The sequence below is a fragment of the Fusarium flagelliforme genome (assembly GCF_020744385.1).
Source record: "Fusarium flagelliforme strain FIESC 12 MPI-CAGE-AA-0113 chromosome Unknown B0J16scaffold_3, whole genome shotgun sequence".
NCBI lineage: Eukaryota > Fungi > Ascomycota > Sordariomycetes > Hypocreales > Nectriaceae > Fusarium > Fusarium flagelliforme.
Window position 1 is genome coordinate 2,844,636 of NW_025763505.1, and position 17,430 is coordinate 2,862,065.

Sequence of the window (17,430 nt, forward strand, 5' to 3'; positions counted from 1 at the left end):
TAACCTTTTCGCTGGGTGTTTCATAGGTGCTTCATGGGTGCATGGCTTTACTACTATATTATCGTTTACTCTTCGTTCTGGCGTCTTATCGTTCTTGAAGTCATGCTGTTTATCTAGCTAGGTTATTGGGTGCCGGCGTTTGCACATGGCGGCGTTTCATCAGACGTCAAATTAATTCACAGTATAATTTTACTCCTAAGCTGAGCGTTACTCGTCGTGCTCTCCAGCGTCATTACTTGTTCTCTTTTTTTTAGATTGCCATGCATATTTTTACTGTATGGGCTACTAAGGAATTTATTGAAGGCTTTGATACAATGGGGGAAACCATGCATGGTGACCCGTTGGCATTTGTTACAAAGGGAAGCATTACACCCCGGCTTGTACTCCCACTCCTTACATGTCCGCAGAGGCAGTAGCACCAGTGATAATCTCAACCAGCTCTCCAGTAATGACAGCCTGTCGGGTACGGTTGAAAAGAATCTGGTACTTGTTGATCATCTCACCAGCGTTCTTGGAAGCGTTCTGCGGGAATTATCAGTACTGGTCAACGTAGTTAAATCTTCCATTATACTTACATCCATAGCGTTTCGTCGGGCGGACTGCTCGCAGGCGTGGCCCTCGGCAAGAGCCCAGTAGAGAGAGTTGGCAAGACCGTACTCTCGGAGGTTGCCAAGAACCTCATCGTCGACCTCGAAAGCGGAGAAGTTGGCTAAAAATCGAAAATTAGAAGCCATCTCGATAACGTCATATCCGGGATAACTCACGGGACTGCTGGATAGCCTCCTCAGAAAATGCCTCAATCATGTTAGGCTCGTAGGTCTGGGCGTTGACGAAGCTGTTGTACAGGATCTTGACGTCGGTGTACTCAGTAGGGAGCTGGATGACCTGGTCGGCGATAGCCTGGGCGTCGGCGAAGGTGGGAACGCCCTTGCCAATACCAGAGAAGCTGAGCTGGATGGCCTTGGGGTTGGATCGGGAGAGCTGAGCCTTGGCCTTCTCGCCGATGAGGACGAGGTCGAAGCCAGGCTCCTTAGCATGGAGTCGGCGGACGTATCGGGACAGACCAGAGTGAATACCACCGCAAAGACCCTTGTCGGAAGAGCAGACGATGATGAGGGTCTTCTTGTCCTCGGTCTCAAGAGCCTTGGTCTCAGCAGACTCGTAAACCTCGTTGGAGGTCTGTCCGTACTTGCGGGAGTCGTTCATGGCGCGCTGAGCTCGGGTGAGCTTGGTGGAGGCGACAATCTTCATGGTGTTTGTGATCTTCTCGATGTTTCGGATGGACTTGAGACGGTCCTCGATCTCACGGAGAGTCGCATAGGTGGCAGCGGAGCTGGGGACGGCGGTGGCCCTGGAAGCGCAAAAAAGGACGTCATCAGCATTTTCCTTCTCTTTTTTGTTGTCTATTTTTTTCTCGGTAATGATCGATTATTCCCTCGGAGCACTCAATTGCATATTTGAATAGTACGTAGATCGATAGCGGGCGTACGGGTTGCTGTCGTTGTGGCCGACTGTCGGGGCTGAAGAGCTCATCCCATCCGGCAAACAAATTCTTGATGTTCCCGAGACCCGGAACAGCCACTAAGATACTCCAAGGGGAGGAAGTGATGAGGGGAGAAACTTACCGAGCGTTAGCTGCGGCGGCAGCTCGGAGAGCTGGTCTGGCGGCTCGCGACAACATCGTGACTGAGGATTGGGGACGTAGAGAAAGAGCCTCTGCCAACGGTGGCCCAATTGATCGCGATATACGAATCAATTGATGGAGATGGGGGTCGTGAAAGGTCGGAATGAGGTGTATTGGTTGCTGCGGACTAAAGTGTTCAGGTTTGTTCTCGCTATTTTCCCGGGTAAATTAGGTAGCCGACCGGAACTTCTAGGCGCTTGACACACTGCAAGTCAAGCTACACCTGTCTGCCAACTTTAGTGTTTTCACGTGACTCTTTGCTTCGGGCTGCACTTAGCCGCAATCCGCCCCGCTTATTGCATGCATGACTAAGGCAAGCAAAAAGCTCTTAGGCTCCAGTTTTCATCCTCTCGCAGCCATCACTCATTCATCCAATCACACCCAAAGTTCCTCTTCTAGCTCCATCGCTGAGTCGCTGCAACTGCTGCGTAACGAAGGCCTGAACCACTGAGAGCGAGCCCTGTAGTGCCCACTTCACTCACTGCTGTGCCTGTCTGCCACTGCCTTGCCTGGGTTCTGCAGCTAGGTTCTCTCGCCTCGCCTTCCCCCGTCGCCGGGTCCGGGCCATTTGTCTTGGCTCAAAGAAACAAGCACGCTGCTCTCTTGACTTATTCCTCTCAATCCCATTGTTGCTGATTTTCTTCATTCAACTTCTTGCGAACCCTTCAAAATACACCCTCATCTCCTACACAAGGCGTTGAGGGGATCTTTTCCTCGCGCTTTCTCTTCAGATATCTCGTTTTTCCATCTTTTACAGAGACCTGCTCTTCCTTCTCCAACGCTCTCACTTTTTAGATCCCAGTCCCTGACCTCATCGCACGTTGGTAGACGGCCAGCCGCAGAACGGATACTCGCTTTCAACTGCACAACAATGAGTTCCTCCGACGACGATCTCCCTCTTGCGAAGGCGAACGGCCATCGACGTAAGTCGCGACCTTTTTTACTGTTCTCCTACCGCTTTGGTGGTGCTCTTTCGCGCTCATGAGTGCCCATCACGTCGGCGTTCAAAACAAAGTTTCTCCCCGTTCACTACCTACATTTTCCACAACAGTGCACCTTTCCTCTAGTTTTCGTCCGCCTTCTAACAAAATCCTTTCCTTTTAGTTTCAGCGTCAAAGATTTCACGCGCCGAGGACAATGCCGTCGATCAGCCAGTTCCCAAGGAGGCTGCCAAAATGGCTGGACTATCCGTTCGCAACGGTCCCCTAGAAGACACTTCGATGGATATTGATGAGCCAGCTACCAATGGTACATCCAAACGCAAATCACGCAATTCTATCACTCAGGTCAACTACAAGGACGAGGAGTCAAGCGATGACGATGCACCAATGGTCAGTATTTCATGATACGAGAAAAACCTTGCTGTGGGGCCAGCTCTTGCTGACCATGATACTGTAGGCCAAACGCCAGAAGAAGCAGACAAAGAGAGTTGCCGAACCCGATTCCGATGACGAGCCAATCATGAAGGCACGAGGAAAGAAGCTTCCGCCGTCTTACAAGGAGACCGCACTCCCGGAGTCCTCAGACGACGACGACGACGTGCCCCTTGGCGTAAAGCTCGCGCAGAAGAAGGCCGCTATCGAGAAGGAAGGCGAGAAGGAAGCCAAGGCGATTCGAGCTAAGGAACGAGCCCAGAAGCCTGCGCCGAAGAAGCCTGCGCCAAAGAAGGCTGTCAAGGAAGAATCCGATGACGACGCGCCCCTTGCGAAATCCACCGCGAGTAAACGGAAGTCAAACGGAACTGCTGCGAAGCGAAAGTCGAATGGCGTTAAGAAGGAAGAGTCAGACTCTGATGCTCCTATCTCGAAGAAGGCGAAGCCTGCCGCTGCCAAAAAGGGCGCGAAGGCAGAATCCAAGAAGGCCAGTGAATCCGATGGTGAAGAAGAATTTGAATGGTGGAACGCGCCCAAGAAGGAAGACGATTCTATCAAGTGGACCACATTGGAGCACAACGGTGTTTTATTCCCACCTGACTACGAGCCATTGCCAAAGAACGTCAAGATGCTCTACGACGGCCAGCCAGTCAATCTTGCACCTGAGGTTGAAGAAGTTACCACTTTCTGGGTTGCTATGATGACACCCGCGTCCTCTCATCACCTCGACAACCCAGTTTTCCGGAACAACTTCTTCAAAGACTTCAAAGAATACTGCGACAAGTACGGCGTGACAGATGCGCAAGGGAAGAAAGTTTCAATCAAGTCGCTTGATAAATGCGACTTTTCCAAGATCTACGATTACTGGTCCCAGAAGGTTGAACAGAACAAATCCAAGAACATGACCAAAGAGGAGAGGGAGGCTGCCAAGGCCAAGAAGGATGCTCTCGAGGCCCCCTTTACTCACTGCATGTGGGATGGTAGAAAGGAGAAGGTTGGCAACTTCAGGGTCGAACCTCCAAGTCTGTTCCGCGGCCGTGGTGAACACCCAAAGACTGGCAAAGTCAAACAACGTGTCCAACCGGAGCAGATTACCATCAACATCGGCAAGGGCGCCAAGGTCCCAGAACCTCCCAAGGGTCACCAGTGGAAGGCGGTGCAGCACGACCAAAAGGCAACTTGGCTGGCCATGTGGCAAGAGAATATCAACGGGAACTACAAGTATGTGATGCTTGGAGCGGATAGTGCTATCAAGGGTCAGAGTGATTTCAAGAAGTTTGAGAAGGCCCGAGAACTCAAGAAGCACATTGACAAGATTCGCAAGGATTACACCAAGGATCTCAAGAGCGAAGTGATGGCTGATCGTCAGCGAGCCACCGCCATGTATTTTATCGACAAATTGGCCCTCCGAGCTGGTAATGAGAAGGATACAGACAACGAGGCAGACACTGTGGGCTGCTGCTCTCTCAAGTATGAGCATATCACACTTGAACCTCCCAACAAGGTCACATTCGATTTCCTTGGAAAGGACAGTATTCCCTACAGAGAGACTGCTATTGTCGATCACCAGGTTTTCAAGAATCTGAGGATCTTCAAGAAGTCACCTAAGACAACGGGAGACGACCTCTTTGACCGCCTCAACGTAAGTGTTTACATTTTTCAAGCAAGTTGTTAACTAACAAAATTGCAGACTTCTCAACTCAACAAGCACTTGAACAGCTACATGAAGGGTTTGACTGCCAAGGTTTTCCGTACCTACAACGCTTCCTTCACAATGTCGACACTGCTCAACAAGCTTGGCAGTGACCCTCGCTCTCGCGGTACGGTTGCCGAGAAGGTGAAGCTGTACAACGATTGCAACCGTGAAGTTGCTATTCTGTGTAACCACAAGCGAACCGTTGGCGCCTCTCACGAGCAACAAATGGCCAAGCTAGGTGACAGGGTAAGCTCGACGTGCATTTTGTGTTATGTGCTACGACATACTGATTATCTCTCAGATTAAAGGCCTCCGATACCAGCAATGGCGAACCAAGATGATGATCCTGGATGTTGATTCAACTTACAAGAAGAAGAAGGGCGCTGCCTGGTTCGAGAAGGACGAGGAGTTAACGGATGAGTGGATCAAAGAGCACCAGCAGTTCTTGCTCGAGGAGCAGCGCACCAAGATTCAGAAGAAGTTCGAGAAGGACAATGAAAAGCGCAGCGCCGACAAGGAAAAGCCTCTGCCAGAGAAAGAGCTTAAGGAGCGACTTCAGGCTGTGAAGGAAATGGAGGCCAAGTTCAAGAAGGAGAACAAGACCAAGAAGGTCGAGGCCGAGGGCAGGGGCGTTACCGTCGATAAGCTTCTGAAGGCCGTGGACAAGTTCGACGAGCGTATCAAGACGCTTGAGCTCCAGGCACAGGATCGTGACGGTAATAAGGAGGTAGCTCTCGGCACCTCCAAGATCGTAAGTTTTACTGGGGAACCTATCAACTGCGTTGCGAGTTACTAACCATCGATAACAGAATTACATTGATCCTCGTCTCACTGTCGTTTTCTCCAAGAAGTTCGATGTTCCCATCGAAAAGTTCTTCTCCAAGACCCTTCGAGACAAGTTCCGATGGGCCATCAAGTCTGTTGAAGACGAAGACGATTGGACCTTTTGAAGAAAGATGAGAACGGCTGGCGTACAAAAGAGAAAAGCGGGTGGCTTTTGTTTCTTTGCTTTTGCTTTTACTTTACTAATTTGGTATTTTCTGGAATCTTTGTAAGACTACTCAACATGTGCTTTGCAACATGAGCAAGGAGGAAGAGGGAGGTGTGAGGTCGATGAGCACACACACAAGCGCAAGTTCATCATGCAGTACATGTGCTTACGAGGCAGGGCCAAACGAAACGGCCAGAGCAACGAACTATCAGGCGCTGAGATGGGACAACTGGAGCATCTGGGTTTGGGGGATTCTGGCGGCAGAGAGTTTGGTTCTTTAGACACATATATAGAAGAAACACTAGGCGTATCTCAACAGCTTGGGCGAATGAGATACATTCAGATACTTTTATCTCAGCGTCAGTAACGTAACTAAAGTCATAGCTGACAATTCAATTATATATACAGTTTCATGTGCCAACGTATCAATTCATCAGTCCTTCTCAATTCCAAGCTCAGCTAAATCTTTCTTGTACAGTACAATCAATATATCTAGTGACTTCTTCCAATGAAATCAAATCTAACGAGTTGGGCCAACGGATTAACGAAACAAATTGGTGAAAATAGCTGTTGCTTGATTATACAATGTTGCCGGTCTATCTATGGTTGTATCTATCTATGGTTGTATCTATCTATTCGTGCATCCTCTTTATGAGCCAAGTCCGTTACGCCGTCGCTGAAAACAAATCAATCCAGAAATCAAAAATACCCACCCACGCAGGTGCAAATGCTATATGCCAGTATTATGCAGCAGCAACGCCGACCAACCGTGTCATGCAAATCAGGTATCATATCCAACCTTGGTCATATCCAGAAGACCTCGTATGCCCTACAATGGTACAGGGGCTCGGCCCGCAATATATGTCGAATCATCATATACAGTGAAGGTGAAGGAGGAGGTTCTTGTTCACATGAACCTGCCGGCAAAAGCCATAACGCCGGCAAAGAAGGGTACAACAGCGAGGAGGTTGTGGAAGGGCTGAGGAGAGCTCACGGCGCTGTTCTCAGCAGGGATGATCTTTCCCTTGGCGTTGAGACGCCATCCTTCGGGGATCGCACCGCCAGAAGGGCGAGAGCCGGTCCAAGGCCATCCAGTCTGGGTGGCTGTGGCGGGACTTCCATCCCGTCCGATACCTCCAACGGGAACATTTGCATCATTTGTAGCAACAGTTCCCTGAGCAGTTGCGGTAACAGTCACGGCCTCGCCGTTCTCGTTGCCGTTGACCTCTCCGCCAATAGCCTCAATGGATTGCCATGAGCCAGATGTATCCTTGTACTTGTACTCATCACCGGTGGAGTAGTCAGTGATGACAACGCTCTTGACATGCATGGTGAAGGGACCCTTGGAGTAGTCTGTTGGTCCACGGGCCCATTTGACGGTACCACTAGGGTTTGTGTTGGGATCACCACCGGCCCAAGACCCGAACTTGACCTGCATTGGAGTCTGGGGGTATTGGTTGTCGGCTGCGTCTCCGGCGTTGAGGGTGCGAACGACAGTGCCACCAACCATCCAGACAATGCGATCCTTGTTCCAGTCGATAGTATAGGTGTTCCATTCACCCTGTGTGTTGGTGACTTTGTGGAACTCGCCGCGGTTGTACGAAGTAGTTTGGCCCTTTCCAAAGTAGTTGGATTGAATCTCGTCGTTATCGGAACCGAGCCACTCGATGTCGATTTCGTCAAGCACATCGGACTGGAGAACGAGTGAAGAGACGATACCAGCGCCGGGAGCAGCCTTCATTGTGATCTCGACTCGACCGAACATGATGTAGAAGAGGGAAGCAAGTTGAGGCGCATCGTTGGCGCGGGCGACGGTAAAGGCGACGCCCTCGTCGTCGTATTTGGGAGAACCGGAGGCTGCGAAGGAGTTGACTTCACCTTTGTTGAAGTCGATATCGATGCTCATGCCTAGCGCATCGTTGTTGGGGCAGCTGTCTATAGAGAAGCTGTGAGCAGGCTGAGAGTGTTGGCGTATAGATTGTTGGTGAACTTACTGCTATGTAAGGGATTGCATGAACTCCATGTCTGGGCTGAGACAGAACTAACAAGCAGCGCAGTGGCTGCGAATGAAGCTTTGGACAACCATCTCATGATGGGCTATATGTGATATGATATGATATGATATGATATGTACGGCGGGGAGTAGGTGGATGGATGGATAGATAGTCGTTGATACAAGTAAGCAGTGGTGTATTTTACTTATATCAATGTATTGTTATGGAGTCGAGACTCGACGGTGTAAGGTAGGAGTAACACGAGAAGCGGTGACTCGAGACTTAAAGTGGTTGCATGTGAAAGAATTGGAGAACGGAAGACGGGAGGAAAGCAGAATAAAACGGTGAAGGGAATGAAATATCCGTACCAAGCCTCGACTCGACACGTCACGTCACGCCCAACTCTCGTCACCGTCTAAAGACGTTTGACCGGTTTCCGGTTTTTTTTTTTTAGTAATTTACTTAACTTGGCGCCCAAATGAGGGGAGGTTGGGAACATGAAGCTTTTCTTGGTACGAGGGTGTCCGTGGGTTGGAGGTTGGTAACCACGGTAATTCGGGTGGCTGGCGGTCTAGTCAGGTACGAGTAGTGATGACAATATTATTGATACACTGTAGATGGGTCTGTGACTCTCTGTCTACAGGATATTGGTAGAATTCGATGGGTGTTCTGGAAGAACACGGCAAAGTACACACAAGCTAATACCCTTCATGCATGGTTTACACATCAATTTTGTGACTGTTTTGTACTAGACCACCACACCTCGTGGGAGAGTCTATATGGTCATGACGAGCTTTATTGTCAACTGATCGTACCGGTAACGGCCCGTGTGGGGCCGTAACTCCTCATCGGAACCCCGTTGCCGTCCGACTACCCTATACCATAGTGTTGATTCAACGAGATGCTACATAATCATTACACAAAGCACACAATATGAAGATATTTGAGTCGGCAGATTTTTTCTCTGGTCTCGATATAATTGTAGTGTCATGACTACACAAGTCACACTTATGGTACCTTTGTTGTTTGTATGGATGTATCCTACTTGCTAAACCACCAAATATCAACATCACGATAGCATGTTCCATCTTCACCTCAGTTCCCTTGTCTGTGTATCATACGAATAGGAGCAAACCATCCGTAGATTTTGAATTTAATGTTATCGCCCATTCCGACCTTTGATCTCACACAACTACCAGAAACTATCCAGTTCCAAGTGCTGAGACTCATACAGGGTCAGCCGTTGCATGAATCTCGATCATCGCAATGGCATGCTTGAAATATCCCTTACTCGAGATCTATATGCACGTCACTCAATCAAGATCGATCTTGATCAATTTACGGTTACAAACTGTACTGGTATGTTGGGGTTAAGTCTACTGGTTTAAGACACTCTTTTGAAACCGTCACCCTTGCATAACCCTATATCTCTAGAATTCTCAGCCGGGCATTTACACGTGTAGACCATGTCTAGCATTGTCAACCCTTGCTTCAAGAGTCTGACATCAGCCTCATAAGCCTTCATACCAGACTCCCTCTATGATTGCTGGAATGGGAACAAATCACTCATGCATGAATGTCGGACAAGTATACCCTATACCCACAACAATCGCGATTGGAGACATTTGCACGGCAGGCAAATAAGCAAGAAAAAAAAGCTACGCAATCGCAACATAGGAATAAAAAAATATAGGATATATCAGAAAAGAGAGACGAAAAAAGGTGATCGCTCAAAGCCGAGACTAAGCATCCACTATGGCGAGAAGAAGAAACAATGGATACAATACATAGACAAGAAAGAAAAAGAAAAGAAGCTTCATCAGTGCCACACTCTCTCCAAGTATTTTGACCGCTCAAAGACGATCAATCCCAAGTAGCGGACTTGATGTATAATATGCAGCCCATTATGCGTCTGCTATGGACCCTCATGACAGCATCAAACCGACTTTTGCCCTCGCATTTGACTTGGTCACTGCAGATGCAAATGCAGACGCAAATGCAGATGCAGGCCCCAAATCTGATTCAAGGCGTGCCAGTTTAGTCAATGCACCCAATCGGAATCTCCAGAACCGCGGCGAAGCCCTTTAAAAAAAACTCTATCATCCCTCACATGCTGGCTGACCGTATATTACTGAGAGTGAGAGAGGCGACAAACCGTCGGTCTGCAGGCATAACTTCGGCCAGCTGCTGTGCCTATAGTAGGTAGACACAGCAGGGCATGAGCCATGAGGCCATTCGGAAGTCTTGCTCTCCTCTCCTCTCCTCTACCGCTTGTCTTGTTCAACTGACAGTGCCACTTAGTTACTGACAGTTAATTCCCCACCTCCATCGTCTGAAGTTCTGGAACCTCGAGTGCCCTAACCCCACAAAGACCTTTCTCTGATGTATGTGTGGTCTATAGATAGCATAAAGTATGATACAAAACCGCTTGGCTGAGTGCTGTATCATGATCTGTAGGTCCATGTATATATGAAGGAGAATTTGGGATCCGCAGTAACCATGCATTGAACTCAAAGACCCCTCTCACCTGAAGCCGGACGAACAACTCAAATCAAATCAAATCTGCTCAGACTTGAATTCAACCTTTTGACGTCAAACACTGATACAGTGTAACGTGTTTCAGATGAAACTATCCACTTGGATACCTCAAACGTCTTTTTCGTAAACTTTTGATTGGCTCGATCGTTTCATCTTCAGCTGTACAGTACTGTACAGTAAAGACCACGTCTCGGATGACATGTCTAAGCCTCGCGTCTTGTATCACGTTACGTTGCTTGTACTGTGCCGGCAGCTGAATAGGACATGATACGTCGTCTTTTAAGAATCCTCTTGTTGGCCATCAGACGTGTAGTCTGCATAACCAAGAAGAGCAGCCAAGGAAGGAAAAGGACCAAAGTTCTTGCATATGTACAGTACAGTACAGTAGAATGTAATGAATCATAACATATTTTTTTTATGATATGTTATCAACTGAACTTGAGCAAACTCGAATGAGCAAAAAGAAAAGAAAAGCTGAAAAGGGTTAGAGGATGGAAAATATGACAGAAATGTGAAGGATGTAATAAAAAAGCAAGGTAAAGCAAATGCAGCACATGTGAAAAGAGGCAACATGATAATCAGCCTAATCAAGAGAGAGAGACAAACGCAAAACAAACAAACAGTTTGGTTTGGTTTGTTCAGTTCAGTTGCTTGCTCTGCAGCCATCCAAAACTGAGTCCCATCCAACCAACGGTGAAGCAGTCAATCAGTCAGTCAGTGTGTGGGGGTTCAATGGCAGGTCATAATTATATAGACTTTTATGCCGAAATGAATGAATGACACACCATCTGAGAGAGAATCTACTATTATCTGTCAGTCCCGGTCAATATCCTGGTCCCATGTCCATGCCATGTTTGCTCGCTCTCAGTCTCAAACTTTGCGGACCGCGCCTCGTCTCGCATCGTCTCGCATAGGTAGCATAGCAGGGCTGGTCCGGAGCTCCCGTGCCCATCAATAGAATAGGTAGCCACATAGAGGAGAGTCAGGTCAGACAAGCGATAGCGATAGTAGAACGGAGATAGATAGACAGGCGAATATCACTATGTACGTAACAATGCCGAGGCATGTCAGGTCGTGACCGCCTGCAAGTCATCATGCCATTTTCACTTCTTTCGGGCTTCGCCAGACTTGATTGAATTGCACCGTCGTATCGAGCATCCGCTTCGTCTCATAGGTAGGCATAATTGCTTCCAAAAGGACCCATACTATGCTGTACCGTTCCGTTCCATTGCTGGGTATGACATGAACGCATAGACGCATAATGTACAGAGTTCCAATGCTTGTTTGCCAGGGGTGGCTCGGGACGGTAGGCAATCGATATCCATCCTTCCCACTCCAGGTACACCCGAACCTGAGACATTGTCTATTGTACTCTTGCAGTTGTGCGGTGAAGAGAAGAGAACTCTTCTATCCGTACCTTGTTGTCGCTTTTCTCACTCTCATGGCTCACGGACCACATAACCCATGGTACTCTGTACAGTACAGTACCAACTGGCGAGATAATTTCTTTTTTTCCTTCCAATCGTCGGTAGTTGTCACATGGGGCTTAATACCGAGGGAACTGCTTTGTATCCTTACGTACTGCACTGCACTGTAAATCTCTGCAACCCATCATAGTTGCAACCGAGTTGGGTCTGTGGTCTACCATACCTGTGGTGTTGAGTTATGGACCCTGCAAGAGCAAATAAACGGTCAGAGTGAGGCTGCCTACTGTACTTACCTGTGTCAGTCAACAATAAGCAACCATCTATCCGTAGTCTAGCACATACATTCATAGAGTCCGAGCAACTTCATGATCGACGAGCATGCATGCTAGCGAGAGACAACAGTAAAGCAACAACGCCACCGATTGTTGTTTGGTTCGCGGGAACCGGAATCAGCTATTTGCACCGACACTTTAACGTTTATTGCTCTGGCAAGCCCTGTCGTGAACAAGCTCGGTTGAAATCAGATACAACACTGCAGTCTTGTTAGTATGAAGGGGTACTTACGCACGGAGCTCATGTTCACCATCGATTCGCAAAGGTCTCGAAATCTCCCACGTGGGTGGAAAGCCTTTATTCAATCGGAAGTCAGTGCAAGACCGTGCATTGCCCTTATGATAGTCTACACGCTGGTAGTTTCTTCCAACAGCTTGTGGTATCGGCATTCATGTTCGTATCATATACCCTGTACATAGTGGCGACGAGCAAACAAGACAAAAGCAACAACCTGCTGTTTTGACTAAACGTTCTCGTACATACATACGCACTGCAGAGACTTTGACTCGCGTGCAGTAAACACACGCAGAGAGCCCTCGATTTCCGCCCAATAGATCGTCAACATGGATGGATTAGCAGCTAGATGGAGCATCATCAACTCGAACCAACCACCACTTCAGATCATAGAGGCATGATCTTGCGCTATACTGGGGCCAATTTGAAACCTTCGAGAAGTTCCAAGGGCATGGTCGGCGGAATGGTCAGTGGACTCGGACAGGGGATGGTGTTTAGCGTTGGTCTAGGATACCATCAACCAGGGTGTCCTGGCTACGAGCTGATTTCGACGTGCCTCCACATGGCTGGTCCGTCATTTCACCTATGCCCATCACAGTCTTGTGTTGACTCGTAGAGCGGGCCGTTTGTTGCTCTAATATCGCTACGCCCAAATGCTAACTCTGATGGACATCAAGTCTGGTCTGGTCTGGTCTGGTCTGACAGCGTTGCATGCGCATCTGTAATTGGGAAATAAAATCCCAGCCATTGTCTAGATAGATCCTGCATCTGTGGATTAGACATGGCAATCCCAGTAATCTTCATGCCGATGCATGAACGCATTATCGGGTTTTCCGTTTTCTGGGGGTGACACATCTGATCAAGTTTCGAATTCGTCTCCCGGCTCTATACTGTATCAACATGGGCAAAATGCCTCAGTTCATGATACCATACCGATACTTTCGCCACTACTGTGCTCAAGAGAACGAGTCGTTGACAGCCACCAAGTCAAGTCGAGGCTGGCTGGTCATCCATCCAGCTGAACCATTGATTCGGCTGTGGTCGATTGACACGGGACCAAGACACTCTTTGGGACTGGAAAACACGAGCTAAGCCATGTCCAGGACAAATTCAGACGTGCTACGTATCTGAGTGTCGGAGAGGCGATCTTCCAGAATCATGCCAAAAGGTAGGGTCCATGCTAGGTAGCTGGTTCATTGATTCGCTCGAAAACTGTGTTCGACCGGGCTGAGAATCCGGGGAGCATCCCAAGGCCCGGAGGACAAGGATTATTATAGCCTAAGTCCCGGGGACCTTATCATTGAGACTGGCTGACCACACGGCTACGTATCCGGGCCGTTACCAAATCTCCAACAAGTCCCGCCGGTCCATTATGAAACAGGGGTACCCCTGACCAAAAAGACTAGACAGAGGACCCCTGCTCGCCCGTCCATCAGGGTCCCATCTTGTCCTTGATCCAGGCCCAGGTAAAGCCAAGCATCTCGCTTCCGAGAGACGCTGTGCCGGGACCTCAGGATGGTACTGACAGATGAGACCAAAATGTGCAATCTTGAGTAATATCAAATATAGCCCCAGATTGACTGCGCGGCCCGAAGTGTCCGCTTCTACCATTAATACCCACTCAGTTATGTTGCACAGTGGCAGATATATCGACATCTAATGTCTAACGGCCAGAACCTCATACGCTTTTATAAAGAGATTTTTGCGCGTGAGCCCTGGTGTCCGCGGACGCGGGTTCGAATTCCCCAGACAACAGAGGGTCTGGGGTGGTACATACCGTTGGCGGTATTTACATCACGTTGGTAGCACCAACTGAACCAGCACGTTGGATCCTCTTCGCCTCGCTTTCAAATACGGTTAGCTATCGACCGCGGAACGTTAGTTAGACTCGGCCAAGGTTCCATCTGTACGTACCGGCTGGGACTGCGCCGGGATGCTTGCAGCCGGCTCCGCGAGGCCCAGGTCTGACACTAACAGACACGATGGAGCTGTTATGCCCTCAATGTTCAGGGCCTATACCATCCTGTGGTCTCTGCGCGACGGCGGTGTCGATAGCTTCAGAGCACGTTCCCAAAGTCTTACGAGGTGGAGGGGAACTGCAAAGGACCCGCGAAGAGGATCAGTGGAGTTGAAGACCCAAGTCAGACAAGTCGACGGCCGAATGGATTAGAAGTTTTTTTCGTCTCCAATGGCGCGAAGTGACGATTTACTTGCCACCAATTTGATCATCGTTAGTAGACTGCTGCTATTGATCATTGTTTGTTTCCATGCTGTGGTCGCAATAATGATCCTGCCAAGCTGTTTCCCAGCGGATCGTCGTAGCCCAAGTCTTGGGTGATATTGGGTGTTGGGTATTAGGTGTTGAGGGAAATGATCTGACTATGAGCCCTATAGACTAGTAATTACTGTATGTACAGCAACGGCAAAATGGACCTTGCTGTCTTGTGGCAAGCCTATTGACTTAATGACCTGTCTGTTGGTGGTCTGTATCAATTGTGATATTGCGTGCGTCCAACACGAAGCATGCATACGACAACAAGACCCGGTTCTGAAAGGATCGTTGTGCGGCGGTGACGGTTGAGCGTTCCTGTTCCTGTTCCTGCATAACGGCGGCGGTCACCTTCTGAAGGCCCTGGTTGCAGCGGAGAGCAGACTGGAACGTTGTTATGCAAGGTACGAGGCAGCCAAAGTTGCCACCAGTTTGGTTTGCATGGCGGGATGAGGGGTCTCTTTACTAACGCCAATCGGCCCCCAAGGCCATTCTGAACTGCCTTAATTGTCAACGGGCCACTGTCACCCCAGAATCGTTCGGCTGTTGGTGGCGACTTTTCATAGTCCCGGCAGCTAACAGGAAGTATTTTTTGCTCACTATGAAACAAGAAGAGAGAACTGAAAACTGGTAGTATGAGAATCGTTCGATAATAAGCAGAGCTGATTCAAAACCATCAAGCAACCCATTGTTAGGTGGTTGTTGATGTCATTTCAAGATAGTTCCAACGTCCTCAGCATGGGGATCTAAAATTTTTGCTTAGCATCAGCGTCTTGCGTAGAGGTAATTGAAAGACTTGATACCTGGACTGAAAGGACAAAAAAAGATCAAGAAATATACCAGGTCAAATACTGAGTAGTTGACTGACCCATTTCGTCGTGTATACTGTACGCTTGATGGAAGAGATTTCTACTAACCGCATGGCTCGCCTAACATCCTGGCATAATTATGACCGTACGAGAATATTGTTCCGTCCTTAGGACGCACGTGCGGGCGCTCGAATGCATAAGAAAGCACAAGTCCAAACACAGGGGCACAAGTCCGAGTCTATGTCTGAACTAAAACACTAGAAATATGGATCGAGAGCGACGGATATTCATGTGCATGTGCGAGCTCAGGTGCTTGTGCATATGTGGCTTGCATCAAGAAATGAGATGTCGATTTGTGCCTTGTTTGTGCATCGAGTCGTGTCCAGTGTTCTTGTTTGAGTAGTTGACCCCATACGCTATTCCATAAAGCCCTGCTCGTATGCACTGTTCCTGGCTAATGCAACCCCGAGCACAACACCACAAACAGAAACAGTAACTTTATGCACCAGCTAGGGTTTCAGGTTTTGGAGAGCTTTTATGCTAGCCAATGGGACTCAACCCGGGGCATTTTAGACTGGCATAGTTGACGGCCACAATTCGGTCGCGGTTCATAACGGGCATGGCTCAGGATTATCAGACATCCACTCTGCATCCATTCGTAACGTCGTGTTTCCAAGAGAGAATGGTCAAGTACAGTGGGTCTAACCACGACCCGGAAGATTTGAGTCTGATAATGAGGCGGAAACATAGAAACACTCGTATTATTGGAGACATCCAGAGGGAGTCTAAAGAGGGCCAGACGGTTCATGTCATGCTGCAGATTTGGTGACGCTAAGACTGAGTGTGCGTCAGAGTACACGAGTCGAAGCGTGTATTGATCGTTGTAGTGTTTCACCTCTGGATGATGGGTTTGAATAATGACGATTGCTTGCCGAAACTCTTTGGACCTTCTGGAACATCGATTTCAATTGGCGAGCCAGCTCTGGGGCAGTCGCATGGTCCAGTATCAATCTTCGGTCATTGAACCTATTGTGAGCAACAAAACAATTGCTCCGGCTGGAGCCATGTCTCTTCGGTGACATTTCCGTCCTGAGCCAGGCGTTCCAAAGCATTGGAAACCATGTATGTACCAACAGGGTGTCGGTGTTTACCACCGGTAATGGGTTATTAGTAGTAAATACTTCCTTTCGCGAAGAAGGGCTCAGATTAGTGCTCGGTTATGGTTTTGATATGCCAGATGGGTCAAAGATATTGCAGGCGATGTTCAGTCCATTGACACATGTAGGGCCTGCGGGAAAAGAGACCCTGGTCCCAGCTTCCCGTTGAGGATTCTTGTGGTCTAAACGTCTAGCTAACTCAATCATTGCTGTAACACAAGACAAATGGTAGAGGTCGCATAGAATGGCGGCAGCGACGATACAGTACTCGGTATCTTGCTTGCATGCTGTCACAATCGACCCCGAATAGACCCGGAAGGATAGGTCAAAGTTGGGATGACAGCAACTCAGACACGAGGCGAAAAGCACAGGGTATCAAGGCGCGCTGAATATCGTCGTGGAACCGTCCCTGTTAGTTTAGTGCAGATCTCGATCCAAGAGGTCCTCACTTCCAGACCTGCCTGATCTGACTCGCTGTGGGCGCAATGGTGAGACGCATTGTATCCAGCAGGCTGGAAATGGGAGGTCCCGATTCAGGCCAGTCAATTCTGGGGTTTGGGCGAGTGTCTTGTGTGTGTAACTATGTATGTATGAGAGCGGAGATCAGCCGAGGAGCGCATCTGTGGACGAGTGTCATGATTGTCGCGTTGCTGTTGTTGGTACAGCACCAAGCTGCTTGACTCGTCAAGATGGTCATTCCGCAGTCTGGTACGGATAGTCAGTCAACTGCTGCATGGCGCCGCTGTACCTTGATCCGTGCGCTGGTTTCCCCCGTGCGCAGATAGCGGCAGGCGAAGCGTAGCTGAACCTGTGGCGTATTTTGAGCTTTGAGGTCATCTTTTCCCATGTGTTTGTCGAGAATTGCCTCAAGTTGGGTTAACAGCGGCAGAGTAGTGTACAGCCAGCGAACAGAACAGGCGCACTT

General features: G+C 48.8%; 4 protein-coding genes across 4 annotated transcripts; 1 reads left to right on the forward strand and 3 right to left on the reverse strand.

Annotated features, from left to right (window-relative positions):
- Positions 1-139: 139 nt before the first annotated feature.
- On the reverse strand, positions 140-1,356 carry B0J16DRAFT_396963 (ATPase, F1 complex, gamma subunit domain-containing protein; the record flags this gene model as incomplete). The annotated part of the gene is made up of 3 exons (XM_046132295.1): positions 140-522; positions 576-709; positions 765-1,356. Coding segments are annotated over 3 exons (855 nt in total), but the record flags the coding sequence as incomplete, so codon positions are not given.
- A 706-nt stretch (positions 1,357-2,062) lies between these two features.
- B0J16DRAFT_338298 (uncharacterized protein) lies at positions 2,063-6,160 on the forward strand. The gene is made up of 6 exons (XM_046127435.1): positions 2,063-2,607; positions 2,789-3,015; positions 3,083-4,699; positions 4,748-4,999; positions 5,055-5,504; positions 5,563-6,160. The coding sequence occupies exons 1-6, from the start codon at positions 2,556-2,558 to the stop codon at positions 5,701-5,703; spliced, it is 2,739 nt and encodes a 912-aa protein (XP_045984804.1). The 5' UTR covers positions 2,063-2,555; the 3' UTR covers positions 5,704-6,160.
- A 179-nt stretch (positions 6,161-6,339) lies between these two features.
- On the reverse strand, positions 6,340-8,258 carry B0J16DRAFT_338299 (concanavalin A-like lectin/glucanase domain-containing protein). Its single transcript, XM_046127436.1, has 2 exons — positions 7,739-8,258; positions 6,340-7,679 (listed from the first exon to the last, which is right to left on the reverse strand). The coding sequence occupies exons 1-2, from the start codon at positions 7,833-7,835 to the stop codon at positions 6,652-6,654; spliced, it is 1,125 nt and encodes a 374-aa protein (XP_045984805.1). The 5' UTR covers positions 7,836-8,258; the 3' UTR covers positions 6,340-6,651.
- Positions 8,259-10,459: 2,201 nt separating this feature from the next.
- Positions 10,460-10,987, reverse strand: B0J16DRAFT_103578 (uncharacterized protein). The gene has a single exon (XM_046121307.1). The coding sequence runs from the start codon at positions 10,940-10,942 to the stop codon at positions 10,676-10,678; it is 267 nt and encodes an 88-aa protein (XP_045984806.1). The 5' UTR covers positions 10,943-10,987; the 3' UTR covers positions 10,460-10,675.
- Between the last annotated feature and the right edge of the window lie 6,443 nt (positions 10,988-17,430).